We start from the raw sequence: 14,255 nt of genomic DNA, 5'->3' as shown, positions 1-14,255 counted from the left end.
CAGCAACATACATTCAATTCAAATCATTCACAACTAATGATGATGTCTCACAGAAAAAAAACAGTCAAGGCGTTGCTGTGGAAGACATTGTTTCTCGTCAAAACGAAGAAGAGGATCACCAGACCTGGGGTAGGTCTGGTAGTAGTGGTAGTACTGGTAGTAATACTGTGACTTAGGCTGCGTTCACATTGGTGATACTTGGCACGCACTTCGCGCTGATGTTTTGGTCATGGGACCAAAGGCTGCACAGTGGAGAACATATGCAGAAAGTAAGAAGTTGACTGGGCAGCTTTTGCCACATATTACTCATATAGGTTATTTTTATATTCTGCTATACTTACTTGATTCTTTGATTTCATGAAAAGCTTCTAAAATATACATTTAAAGTTTGGCCTTACATACACTTACATACCAGGAATTCCAGACTACAAGCTGCTACTTTTTTCACATGCTTGGAACCCTGCGTCCTAAACAATCACAAAATAAGAACTACAGTTCCTATGATGCTTAGAGTGTAGATTCAGGAAGTAGTGAAGTGGATGGTATTGGCGATTAGCAAGCAGCTCACGCAGTTAGCCAGTTTGCTAGTGACAGCACGAAGGACAGTCAAACAGGACGCAGAACACAATGGGCAGGTTCTCCCTTAGCCAATAAGGACTGTTGTGGATCTATATTTAGCTGGCTATTGTTTACTGTGGGTTCCTAATATGCTCGTACAGGCACGTAAACACACTGAGACGAGTATACAACACCCTCTACTGGTAGCAGTAGGAAAAACAATAACACAGACATACAACAGAGCACCAATACGCAGAACACAATGCGAGTTCATACGCTGTTGAAAAAAATAAATGCAAAATTGCATTGAAAACAATCAGCGAAATAGAAAATGTAGCGAGAGATGACTACAGTCTGGAATTGACAGTATTTATCTTTTCTGCATTTTTTTTGCCCTCATCTTAACACTGGTCCATGCAGTGTTCACGTTTGAGCTCAAGGGACCCACCAAGAGTTCACTTGGTGGGTCTTGATCTCGGATGATCGCGTTCCCACTAGTAGAACAAACACGCCAGTGTTCCTTTTCACCAAAGCAAACATGACAACATGTGAACGCACCCTAAAAATCCAGGTTTTGTAGTTTGGTTTACCTCGGTCGGGTGAGTGGAGGAGTGTGGCTGAGGATGAGGACAGGCGTTTGGTAATGACGGGGTCGTGATGCTTGGATAAATTCACAGTGGACACCGAGCGTCGGTCAGCATCTAAAAGTAGACAAAGCATACAGACTGATAAATGATGCAGAAAAAGTATGCCAGCTATACTATTAGTTAGGATTGTCGCTAAAGGAGGGAAATGTGAAATTAGTGCTACAATCATAATAAAATAAAGAGAGAGGGTCTTGGTAAGGGTTGGGCATTGTTTGAATTTGAACGATTCCGGTTCTGTGATTCTCGATTCCGATGCTTTGAAGATGCAGGGTCACAAAGGTTTGCATGATTTAAATGCGGCTTCTAACCAGAGTTCTTTTTAGATGAAATGTCTGATGATTTTGTTTTTTAATGATATTACCTTTTTTTAAAACTTTGCTGTGAATTTATCACAGATCTTTTTTCACAGGAGTACACTTCACAAAAGATGTTTACTTTTGAAAAGCTCATGGAAAACATTTCCTCATATGCTGTTGTTTGTGTGTTAGTGAGTGTGCACGCACCTAAACGTGCACTAACCTGGGTGCAGGATATCAAACACCTTGTAAAAGGTTTGTCTTTGAGTTATGAGTCTTGAACTCGCGTATTAGCACCAGTACAGTTTTCTGCTTCAACGGTTTGCCAGCGGTCGGGGGACGGGGCAACGAAACTATGAATCAAAATGAAAAAAATTGAACGACCCCGGTAGAATTGGAATGTTAGCTCGGTTCCCATCGATGCTCGAGACTCAACCTCAATGCCCAACCCTAGTCTTGGGATATACGTTCACAGTGGATGCAACTATTCACTCTGGTCTACGTGTGCGCTAAGATGCATATGTGCTGCTAAGGCTGAAGCGCTGGCTCGCTAGCTGACACGGTGCTATGATATTCACATTGGGACATCATTCGGTATCTGCGAGAGAGACTGAAAGCACCGTGCACGTGCTCCAGTCCGGCAAGGTCGAGCGGATAGAGGAAAGCAGACTCTGCAAAACCTGGACCAAGAGGGGATGAGGAGAATAGAAAAAAGAAAGGCAGATTGAGAGTCAGGCTGGGAGATGAAAGAGTGGGCGGATATGTCAAGTTCAAACATAAATATGGCAGAACAATACTGATTGTGCAACCAATATATTCTGACCACCGGAAAAAGTGGCTGAAAAGTCAAGAGAAATGTCAAAGCTCTCGGTGGGACCTCAAAGTCAACACTGTGTGTAAACATTCTCTCTCGGGAGAGAGCTGAGGTTTTGTGACTGTGGGGTGTTGGACTGCAATACCGGTGGGAGTGCCAGGGCTGTTGGGGGGCAGGGTTCCACCCCAGGACCAGCGGTTGGTCTTCGGCCTGGTCACCTGACTCCGCTCCATAGTGCGCCGCATCACCGCTTCGTGACGAACCTTCAAGGGAAAAAGATAACAGATACAGAGTGTTTTTATTAACGTTGCCATTTTGTACATTTCATTTGTATTATTCATCCACTTATTTTAAAGCAGTGATCCAATTTCACTTAACTGGTCGGAATGTTTTTCATTTATTGACTACGTGTATCATGTATCTTTGCTAATCTACCTAAGTCAGCGACATAGAGTGACAGGCCCTGTGTGAGGAACTGCTGTGTCATGAGTGAAGAGGAAGAAAATGACTCTGATGTTTTGGTAAGACTTGTCACAAGTCATCGTCACCTTGTCATCCTCCTGCTTCTGTCGTCGCTTCTCCTCCACGGCCGCCCGCCTCTGCTCCTCCTTTATCCTCTGCTCCTCCAGCTTCCTCCTCCTTTCCTCCAGGTGCTTCTCGTAGTGTTGCCTGGCCCGCTCCTCACGTGCCTGCCACTCGGCCTCCTTGATGGCTGGCCCATGGCGTACACACATACACACAAAAACAAATAATCAAATCATGTAAGACTATAAAAAGGATACATGCCACATGGACACACACACACACACACACACACACACAGGCTTAAAGCAGCGGTGTCATGGGTCAGCTGCAGATCATGTGACTTGGCTTTAGCGCTCAAACACAGAGCAAATCCCTCAGCCCGCTCTCATAGCTATAGGAAAGCAATCTGACTGTCGTCCAATATTTATGACAACAAATACAAAACACACAGATCACTAAAATATAAACACAAACATGCCACCCATCCGTTAAGCGGTATGTCCCGTGTATACCGAGTCCCTAAAAAACAGCAGTCTTCTTAAGACCTGACACGTTATGTAATGTGGTCGCTATGGCAACAGGATTCCTGGCTTTTAGCTGGACTTTACATAATGAACACTTCACTCCAGATACCAACCAGGTTTAGCCAAGGACAAACTTTTAAAGCAGCCACATATACACACTTGAGCAACACACACAATACACACCATTCTGTTTCTCGCGTTCTTCTCGGCGCTCACGGGCCAGCCTCAGCCTCTCATCCGTTTTGTTGAAGAGCAAAGAGTCTGCAGCACACACACAACTGTTTCATGAATAGACCTGCAATTGTGTTATATTATTATTATTATTTTTTTTAGAATATTCCATCAATAATTAAATGAAATGGTAATTACTTACTAGGACATAGGATGGTATGACAGACTATTTTAGTGGTTTTGAAACCGTGACATTTTCACACCGTGGTATAGCTTGAAAGCAGTAACCGGCCCATGCCTTCGTGGGAGCAAGCCGGAGTACCGGGAGAAAATCCATGCACGCACCCAGATCTTTTAGATCTCCACTAGGCCACCATTAATTATTATTGTCATGAGAGCTGCAACAATTAATTGATGGTTAATCGATGACCCAATTAATCGACAACTATTTTGGTAATCAATTCATCATTTATTGATTTAAATATGTAAATATCCTGATTTCAGCCTCTCAAATGTGAATACACTCAGTCCCCTACTTACGAACATCCGACGTGCGGACATTCGGAGATACGAACACAAGCCAACTGGTCTATATTTTCATGTGTTTTGCCTTATAAGTCCATATTTATATTGCTACATGCTTGACCGGCAAACACATATTTATACTGGTACATGCTTGACCAGCAGAGGGCACTGTGACACTGCTAATGGGACCAACAGATACAGGAAGACGAGGAAGAGGAGAGAGGAAGGCAAAGAGTTGTATGATACAACTCGTACAGAGCGTGTGATTAAAGTTTATGAAGAGTTAATAGGCCTGCTTAATTCTACACCACCCACAGAACACTACCTCTTTTAGAAGAGTCTAACCACGACGACTTGTCCTTTTTTTCAATAACTCCTCCTCCTACACGACGACGTATGCTGGACCACTCCTCTTCAAAGGTAAATAACATTTATCATTACGTATTATTATATCACTTTTATTATTGTTTTTTTCATGAGTTATCCTGTTTTAATATTACTACTGCATCCAAACTCATATTTACATACATACACATATACTGTATATGTATGCACGTACATGTAGTACCTATATCATTGGTGATATTACCTTTTACCCTACTTAAGACCAATTCAACATAAGAACGCTCGTCTGGAACCAATTGTGTTCGTTAGTTGGGGACCTAGTGTACTTTGCAATGTCCTTAGTCATCCATGAAAGCAGAGCTATTTGCTTTGTGTTTGAGCCAAAACAAGATATTCACACATATCAGCTTTCACTTTGGAAAACATTGATTTTCTGATATGTTGCGGACCATACCACTAACTGTAGGTGTTTGCGTCATATTCATTTGACCCATTACGACAATGATTGTATGTTTGTGTACATTTATTGTTTTACTGAAGCTATTATACAAACACAGTAGATTTGGTATTATTTAACATGATTTTAACACAATATTCAAGCAGCAACCTGGTGCTTGTGCACTTAGTTGCTCTGTCAGTTCAGAGCTTCTATTTTTTGGAATCAAGAGGCACTGGTAAGAAGCAAAAAAATCGGGGTGCTGTTTATACACAATGACAGGTCTGTGACCAGATGCAGAAATTGACGAGAAGCCCATTTTAGAATAGCTGTCTGTGGGTCAGACAGTTGCTTTGACTTTAGCGCCCTCTGCTGTACACTTGCTGAAAATGCTAGTGTATGCAACTAACTTATCTGACGGCTGTCTGTATTTTCACACAGTGAAACGATCTCTATATATACCCTGAAGCTAACCTAAGCTTCCATTAAAACATTGCAGTTGTAAAATACAATACAACAATAGAGTTTATTCAAATTCACACTGAAGCAATGCAATAAAATAATAGAGAAAAAGAAAAGCAGTGAAAGATAAGATATCAAAACATCTCTGAAAATTGCAAATTTCTTTATTTTGATTTGTTATTATTATTATTATTATTATTAATCTGCGCTTAGCCATAATATTAAAGATCTAGATGCCGAAGTTCAGATTTCTTCTTTATTCTTCTTTTTGAAATTGCTTAGTACCTTTACGCATGTTGATTTGAGATGAAAGAGTTGGCAAGCATTTATGAACTAAACATTTTTTTTCCCCGCCGTCAGCCTGAAAATGGGGGTGCGGTTAATACACGGGTGCGGTTTATACACGGTGCTTTACGGTAATTGTTATTCGCAGCCCTAATTGTCATTAAACTCTTAAAAAAATCACTCCATTCAAATGATTTATATTGTGATATTGTGCTTTTTGTGACCTTATTGCAATTTGGTTGCAGAAAAAATTCTGTATCGAGATGAAAGTTTCCTTCAGTTAAGTCATTAATTGTGAAAAATGAAAGCCATGGGAGAGGTGTGCTGCTGTTTGTATTGTAGCTGTGTATTGTGCAGCTTGCCTGCTTTAACTGCAGTGTTTTGGTTGTTGGGGCTGGTGCTGGCGGCCGTGCGAGTGGGAGTGGGCGTGGAGGTCAGGGTGGGAGAGTAGATCTGTCCAGAGGCAGACGAGCCGGGCGGGGTGGCCGACGAAGCTCTGCCATCCTCCGATTGATAGTAGGACGCTGCAACAAGACATTGATGTGTGAGAATCGTGTCACAAGATCTCACAAGATTAAAACGAGATTTCTTGTTCAGAAAAAAAAAAAAAGTCTTGTGGGAACCAGGCCTGGAACAATAATAAATGAATTAATTTATCACACAATAAATGAAAATGAACTGGCTTCAATATATTGCCACGTGCATGCGTGTCTGTTTTCCTCGCCTTCCGCTAGCATACACACAGAGTGTAGAAGGGTGTAGCGTAGTAGAAATCATATTAGTAGATTCCAATATATTCTCATAGATTTCTTCATTGTACTATTCTTAAAAGTAATGTTAAAATCTGGTCTCGTTCTCGTGGAGCTAATCTCATGTATCGTGCATCTCGTGACACCCCGGGTGAGAATACAGAAGCATCTCCGATGAGAGCGCCTATCATGCACTATCAATACTATACCACTTTGTGATGTGTATACAAACTATGAAGATGCCTTCAGCCTGCTTGTGTTGTGCATTTTGCTTAGATATTGATTAATAGCATGGCGTGGCTAAGGAGTCAGTGACTCAGCACTCAACAAGTCACTTTCTTGGACACTGATGTGAAGCACAATAAGTGCTGCAGAGCATAGACTGTAGGTAGAAAGTGTAGATATAGCCTCCAAAATAGCTGGGAAATAAAAATCCATGGTGGATGGTGGAGGAAGGCCTGTGGAGAAACTAATCTGTCCCAGAAAGTTAAATTCAATCCCTAAACTGAGACTAGTCAGCCTGTTCTCCAATACAAGTACCACACGTTTCCAGCCAGCTTCTTCATCACACTTGAAAAAAGATGTTGGTAAGATAATCAAATAATAGTGTCTCATATCCCCACCCTGACACACGTCAATGTTTTATTCCCCCAAGGATCTTGTGGACAATTTGCAAAAGGTATTACGTGGCACCGTCTGTGTAACGTCTACTAGGTGAGTACAAACACATCAGCGCTGCCTCGGGTGCTTGCTCAGCACTGAAACCGGTTTCACGTCGGCACATGGTAAAACAGGAAAGGCTGGGCCGGCCCAAGTTATAATGATATCTAGTCATCATGATCCTTGGTCTAAAATCATTTTCTTCAAACAAAAGACGACCTCATTGAGGCGGGAGTGCTACTTTATGCGCAGCAGGGGGACGATGAAACGGACACTCGTGAGTGAGTGAATGATATTCAGCTCAGTTTCGACACACAATAGGGTGAACTTTAGAAGAAAACATGAACCTCCGCTGTGTTGCCTGTGCTATTTTTTTTCTGACACATACAGTATGTCACGGATGCCAGCCAGTGCGGCTACGCAAGTGTACGTTGGTAAAAACCTTACTCCCTCGGCCTTAAGCCCTGCGCTGAACACTGGGTCAACTGTCGGGGATTTTGGCCCAACGGTCAGCGCTCTCGTCTCCTGTTCCGAAGGCCATGTATTGAGCGCTGGCTGGGAGTGGGGTTTGAGGAGGTGAGTGTAACAGATGCCAGCCAGTGTACATTGGTAAACCTCACACTCTCAGCCTTAAGAGCTGAGCTGAACGCCACCAAGGAAAACATATTTGCCAGGTGGCACTGGCCTGAGCAGCTAATTGTCCATAAGTCGGTGACCATTTGTCTACTGACGAAAAAACTTTGAGGAGCTCTGTATCACATGTATGCTAGCATGTCTTACAAAGCATTCTGACCACAACCCGTATGGGTCGCCACTATGGTCATTTAGAAAATGTACAGTCTGATGAAATTAGGACAATCCACGGCTTGTATGCAAAGGGAGATTACGCAGAGTCGCCCAATTACGGCACAGAATAATCATCGTGACTAACGCTTCAATTTGACAGCAGTCTATGCTGCTCTGAATTACAGAGACACAGAAAAAGCACACAATGGCAATAAAAAGATAGGAAAAGAATAGGAAATATTACCAATGGGCTCCATCATTTTAAGGACATGCTAGCTTGTCCACTGCAATTAATCTCTTCAAGACGCCAAAGGTAAACTGCAAAAAAACCCAAGTTGGGAGACTCTTTACCTGGATTGTGCATTATAATTCCAGAGGTATGATTGTGGGAATAGACCTGGTGAAGCTCTTGGCAAGCCCTCCACTCCTACTAGTCAGACTGACAGGAGGTCGATATCAACATTCCTGCATCCTGCAAACATCCTACATAATTGAAGATATTCTCGTATCCAAAGTCCATGGCGCGGCAAGGGCAATAATGCAACAAGGGGAAAATTCCAAACAAGTGGCAAACGCTGAGGTCAGTATCACACTCCATGAGATTGGCGTGTATATTGCACGTATTTGTGTTTGTGTAGAAAACACAGAGAGTGAGACATGGGGAGAGTGGGACAATTTAATCTGTCCCCCCTCCCTTTGTGAGTGCGTCCCCACCCCCTCCCTCATCTCGCTACATTCACTGGCAGTCAGATTAAATGGTAAGCGAGCGATTAATGCTGTGCTGTCCAGGCCGGCGGGTAGCAACCAACTGCTGTCTTTCCTGTAGCCTGACAGGATTAGCCCAAGCTAATGCTAACGCTAACGCTAAAAGCTGTCGGCTCCAGCCTACACAGAAGTAGTGGGGAACAGGGGGACTCTTCCTTTTCCAGGCCCAAGATGGCCATTGGGACTGGGAAGGAAGGGTGCTGCTTTATAAACCATTTCTCTATGCTACATACAGCAGATGCAAGGGTCATAAATACGTCATTTTCCACCACATTGTTTCTCAGTTTTTCCCCATGACTGATCTGATTATTTGATCCGTACACGAGCCACTGTTGAAACACTGTTTCAATGCAAACGGCACGGCCAACTGCAGCTTTACAGACACCATGTCTGCGTTGCAGGTTCAACCTGAGATCAACATCCTAACGTTGCCCAGACACGAATACAGTATCAAAGAAAGCACCACTCCTCCCCTCTTCGCGTTTTAGTCTTTTTGTCGACCCTCTTCTATTATTTATGGTATAAGTGTGAGTCGCACACGAACGCTTCCTCCCGTGCAGATACAGCAAAACCAGAGGAACCATGTCTTACAAGAAAAGACATGCACTCACTGAAAACCCTTGTGTTACCCTTACTTCTAAAGCCTCATTTACACATGCATGCACTTGCTCAAAGCGATGTCTTCTCGTCAGCAATTTCCTCTCCCAAGCTGTCCATGTCTCTTTTTTTCTACTTTATTTCTTCCTTCCTGCTCTTTGCACATTCTCTACCTGCAGCTTCGAGAAACCCATACCCATGCGGGAACAATGTGCGTCGTGCGTACTATTGAGGTAAACACTACTTGACAAGGTCTAAATAAGTCGTGCGGGAGCGTCGTCTTTTCATGCCAATGCGCACCATTTTGGTCACTAACTGCATGCCAAGTGCGTAATTTCTGCATAAACAGAAGGCAAACAGTGCACAAACTAGCCTTCATGCTTCTCAAACGTGCCATAAATAAATAAATAAAGGAAACACATTGCCACTGCAAATTGCAGGACAATGCGGAGGCTAAATGTGTGCAAGTGCAAACAACGTTTATCGGGTAAGACTAGCTAAATCACCACCACATGCTAGCAACTACATGTAGGACCTACGAAGATAACTACAATCAGTTGGAAGTGAAACTGTTTTAGGTAAGTTGGTCATTATACATACACCTGTCAGGTTTACAGTCCACGTGTAATACTACAACCTCATTCCATAACTTCTCCATTCCTTGCTATAAGGTGACGTTATTTACAGGTAATCCAATGTAGCGCCTCATGTGACCTCTCCGATTACTGTCAAAGCCGTGTGAATCGGGCTGCGCCTCTCCTCTCATCTGCTGCCCTTATGTTGACCCGTTCAATCTCGCTATGTCAGCATGCAGTCCGGTCAACTCCTCGTGTACACAAACTGCGATATCTGTTGGCCCGCCAGTTACTTGCCACCCGGAGAAGGTTTGCATCCAAAAAGTAAAACCGACATCTTGAGAGTATCCAAAGACCTCACTGAGAACATCTGCCTTCATACCTTTGGTCTTTCTTCCGATATCATGTCTCCGTCTCTGTCCCTCCTCCTCCTCAGTGATGGTGAACAGCACTGGGATGGCTGAGCGGCTGCCTGCCTTCCCCAGTCTCCATTGGGAGCCCTCTCCTCTCCCTGGTGCTCTCCCTTTCCTTACTGGCATTGCAGCCCTTCAACCCCCTGCTAGCTAAACAGAGCCATCCTACCCTGCGGCATCCTCTTCAATGGAAACATGGATGCAGGGCAGCTGATGCTACCAGCAGTCTCCTTGTAGCAGGCTGCACATTGCTGCACTTTGGCTGAGGCGGCAGGAAGTGCAAGACCCTCCAAGTGAAGATGATGAGTAAACACGTACAGAGGACAAAGTACAGTGTGTGACGAGAGACAAACTGCTCGCTGTGCTACGTCCATACCAGGCATGGCAAGGAGTGGGAGAGAGATAGATAGAGGGGAGAGTGGGCCAGTCTGGCTTAGAAAAATGACTTAATCCACAAGCCAGGCTGGGTTTAAAGCGAAAGCTAAACTTATTTTCTTAATTTCTTGACTCCTGCAGGGATGCTGGTGCTCTATGAGGGGCAGCCACCCACAAAGGCAGCAAAAAGGCAGCCAACAGAACAATGTGGCTACAAAAAATTTCGCAACCCAGCAATTGAGAACCATTGGTCTAGCATTATATTAGGTGATCGCATTACCCTCGCAATATCGTGTTTTTTCAAAACTTAGTGAATTAATAAATCATCGCGGTTTCAATATTGAATACGGCCTATTATTAGTAAAAAACATATGCATATTTAAGCTAATTGGACTTATTCTTGGCCTAAATTAAGCATTTCCAAGCATAAAAATGGCAAATACAAATACAAGGCAGAAGAGGTGTTCGGTGGGACAGTACTGTATTTATTCTACATTGGCACGAGGTGTTCTGTGTGACAGGCACTACACTCCTCACTAAGGTTCCCTGGGGAACACATTTACTGTGACACTGCTCGAGCAGGAGTTCTATTTATGTCTTACATGGCTTATTTGCTCGTATTTTGTCTACTACATACGAGTGTAAACCATTTAAAGCTGCAAGGAAGTACACAAGAAGTACGCTGTCCAGAAAAAAACAACAAAGGACTTCTAACGTGTCAGTCTATGTTATCTTATTTATGTCTAATATGTCTGATTAGATCTACTATATCGGGTAATACAAATGTAAAGGTGACTATAGGAGTGCTATTTCATGTCTTGAGGGCTCTAATAATGTTAAAAAGCGTATTTAGAAGATTGTAACCAGGTTTTCTAAGCCATAACTACAAAAATATTCCATTTATTAATACTGAATCATACTTTGTGGGAATTCAGTTCTCGCGGTCGTGTCTGGAACCAATTAATCGCGATAAACGAGGGATTACTGTAATGATAATAACAAGGTTTGTTTACATAAACATGCATAACGAGGTTACACTGAAATGAATCACAGGTTTACGGTTGTTGGAAAAGGAGTATGAAGAAGCGGAGCTTATTTAGTCCTAACACTTCTCCGTGTCAGAGCGTGTCTTTATTGTGTGCTGTGGGTTATGACTTTCAGGATTATTACTATCAATTGATTTCTTTTATGAAATGTGAGGGCTATCATATACAACTGGCGAGGTGGCAGTCACCTTGCAGTCATTCTCTGACTCGGGTGCTTGACTTGGTGTCAGTGCTTGTCGAAATTTAAAACCCTAGGGGAGACACTGCTTTTACTGAAGTTATAAAAAAATAATAACACTGCGGTCTTGATAGCACAAAACAGGGAGGACAAACGGTAGGAATGACAGACAATCAATATTTAAATATGAGCAGGGTTGCTGCAGCAGCTGAACCTGTGTTGAATTTGCATGACATTTCATTTCATGACACTGCATGTGCAAATCCAACTTCAGCTGGGGCTTGAATGTTGTATCGCATGCAATGGGTCAGGTACGAAAGAGGAGAGACTGGACTATCGGGTCATCAAGTTTTCTGTATCATTAGTGGCCTGCCCACTAAGACTGGCAAACATGAGGACTACAGTGTTTGTATTGGCGTGTGTATGTACAGTCCTGCTACACTCTAAGCTCACGTCTACTGAAAAAAACAAACATTAAGATTAAACAACCAGCACATATTCATGTCAACAGGACACTGTTAAAATACCAGAAGGTGACACGATGATTACAGAGCACCAAGCCTGAGACTAATTCTTGCTATGCAAAATGCCTTGACTATTTTGGACCATTAAACAAATATGAACAGTCACTAAAAATCTCCCACTGCTCTTTGTCCTTGCAAGGATACGGTAGCAGTAATCCTACACGGAGACTTTAACCTGATAGGACAGGCTACACACCCTCATCACACCTTTTGAGAGTGTGGCTGGCCAGTACAACAATTTCAGATAATACTGCAGGACAAGAAATAAGGCAGCGAGGGCTATCATTCATCAAGTCGCGGGGGGAGGGGGCATCGCATTGTTCATAATTGACATGTCTTTATTACGTGCAAGAATACACTGTCAGGTGAGCGGCATGCCTTGGGTATTGACTTTGTCTTGGATGAGTCTGCTTATTCATTTCTATTAAGAAAGTCCCCCGTCAACTGTCATCCCATAAAGAAGCACCAAAAGACTAATGGACGTTTAAAGGTTTTTAAGGAAAACACTGCACTTTTTTTGGGCAAATTTTGCCCATCATCCATAAAATACGTGAGTGCCCTTAAATGGTGGGATGGTGGGAAAAGTAAAAAAAAAAAAAAAAAAAAATCACCTTGCTACGTGCTTCACAACTTGACAATCAAACAAGGCACCGTCGCTCCCTCCAGAGGAGACGAGCCGATGCCAAATGCAAAGCCTGCCCCAAAAGTTGATTTCTTTGGTGATGCTCATGTACAGTCTCCGCCAGTGACTCATTGATTTGCAGTGTTTGTGATGTTTGCCAGTTGATTGTTTATACTTCTCTACTTCAATTTTGCCGTTGGAGAAATTCCTATTCCTTACCCTCTTTGCTACGATTTTGGGGAGGGAATTCCATTCATGCAGTCTTAAAAAGATTGCTGCTAAGAGGCAGAAATAAAAAATGTGGGTTTTTTTTATCCGATTTATTGATTAACCGAAAAAATAATCGACCGTTTAATCGGTTGTTAAAATAATTGTTCGTTGCTGCCCTAATATAAATACAGCAGTGCAAAAAGGAGTTTGTTTTGGTGAGTTTGGCGACACCTCCGGTGACAGGTGGTCATTGCATATATTCGCATAAAGCCAGCGTACAGAACAAGTGAAATTTTTTTCTTAAACACTCAGAAAATATTAGTGTTATGTTAATGGTAAAGTGTTAAAGGTGTAGTAATGCAATAAGTGCAGTAATGGCGTTAAAGCCAATTTTGAAGTGAAACGTTGTTTGATGAATGACACTCATAGGTGAATTAGATAGGTTGTGTGGGTTTCAAATGATATTTTCAGACGGTTTTCGAAGGTTTGGATGGTTTTAAAGCGAGGCTTCAATGGCCAGGCTACACCTGTCACTTCAAGCCGAGCCGCTCCGAGAGCTGTCAGCGGCAGGTGTGTACCAGCCACTTTGAAATATCTATCAAACTATGGCAGCCAAAAACGCCAGTACAATGTAGTAGTTTTAAATAAGGCATGTTTTAGCACAACATGGAGCAACCCGTCTAGTAGCTTGGTTCTTTTTAATCCTCCTCTCGTGACCGGTGTTGCGGACTACTCTTACTTCGGCTCGCCTTCCTTCGACGAAAACAACTTAATGCCCGACCATTTTCCATATGTTCACTTTTAGTACTAACTCCGGCGGTCTTTTGTGGAGTTTGACAAAGTTTCCAGAACGCGAGGACTCACCTTGGGACGCGGGAGGAGATGCGTCGCTGCCATCCTGGTCGGCCATTTCTCGTGACGTCACACAGGAACCGGAGAACCTGCCTGGAAGATCCCAGCTCAGCTCCCCCCCTCCTTTACTCTCAGGTAGGCGACGTTACAACGTAAACAACTTTTGCACAATTTGCAACACTTATTGTTACTATTTTTTATAACTTTACAACTTGGCCTTGAAAAAGGTCGTATGATTAGCCATGACAAGGTGGAAAGGTGTAGGAGCGAAAATACCTGTTGTTTACAAATGTTACACTGACACCTACTGGCAGA

At 42.9% G+C, this 14,255-nt stretch overlaps 1 protein-coding gene across 9 annotated transcripts in view; it reads right to left on the bottom strand.

Moving 5' to 3' along the window:
- Positions 1-14,102, bottom strand: part of map7b (microtubule-associated protein 7b) — a 22,328-nt gene extending 8,226 nt beyond the window's left edge. For 2 of the 9 annotated variants that reach the window (XM_054761467.1, XM_054761468.1), the window contains exons 1-7: positions 10,103-10,469; positions 5,951-6,112; positions 3,548-3,625; positions 2,864-3,027; positions 2,461-2,578; positions 2,080-2,181; positions 1,149-1,259 (exon numbers count right to left, since the gene is read on the bottom strand). In XM_054761467.1, the coding sequence (XP_054617442.1) occupies positions 1,149-1,259; positions 2,080-2,181; positions 2,461-2,578; positions 2,864-3,027; positions 3,548-3,625; positions 5,951-6,112; positions 10,103-10,259 (892 nt within the window). In that variant the 5' untranslated portion in view covers positions 10,260-10,469. Of the gene's footprint in view, positions 1-1,148; positions 1,260-2,079; positions 2,182-2,460; positions 2,579-2,863; positions 3,028-3,547; positions 3,626-5,950; positions 6,113-8,027; positions 8,056-8,134; positions 8,434-10,102; positions 10,470-13,952 lie in introns of those variants that run through there. The other 7 variants (XM_054761472.1, XM_054761473.1, XM_054761469.1 and 4 more) reach the window with 7 other exon arrangements.
- Positions 14,103-14,255: the final 153 nt, after the last annotated feature.

This window comes from Dunckerocampus dactyliophorus, chromosome 19 (assembly GCF_027744805.1).
Source record: "Dunckerocampus dactyliophorus isolate RoL2022-P2 chromosome 19, RoL_Ddac_1.1, whole genome shotgun sequence".
Lineage (NCBI taxonomy): Eukaryota > Metazoa > Chordata > Actinopteri > Syngnathiformes > Syngnathidae > Dunckerocampus > Dunckerocampus dactyliophorus.
This window is presented reverse-complemented; position numbering and strand designations above follow the sequence as displayed.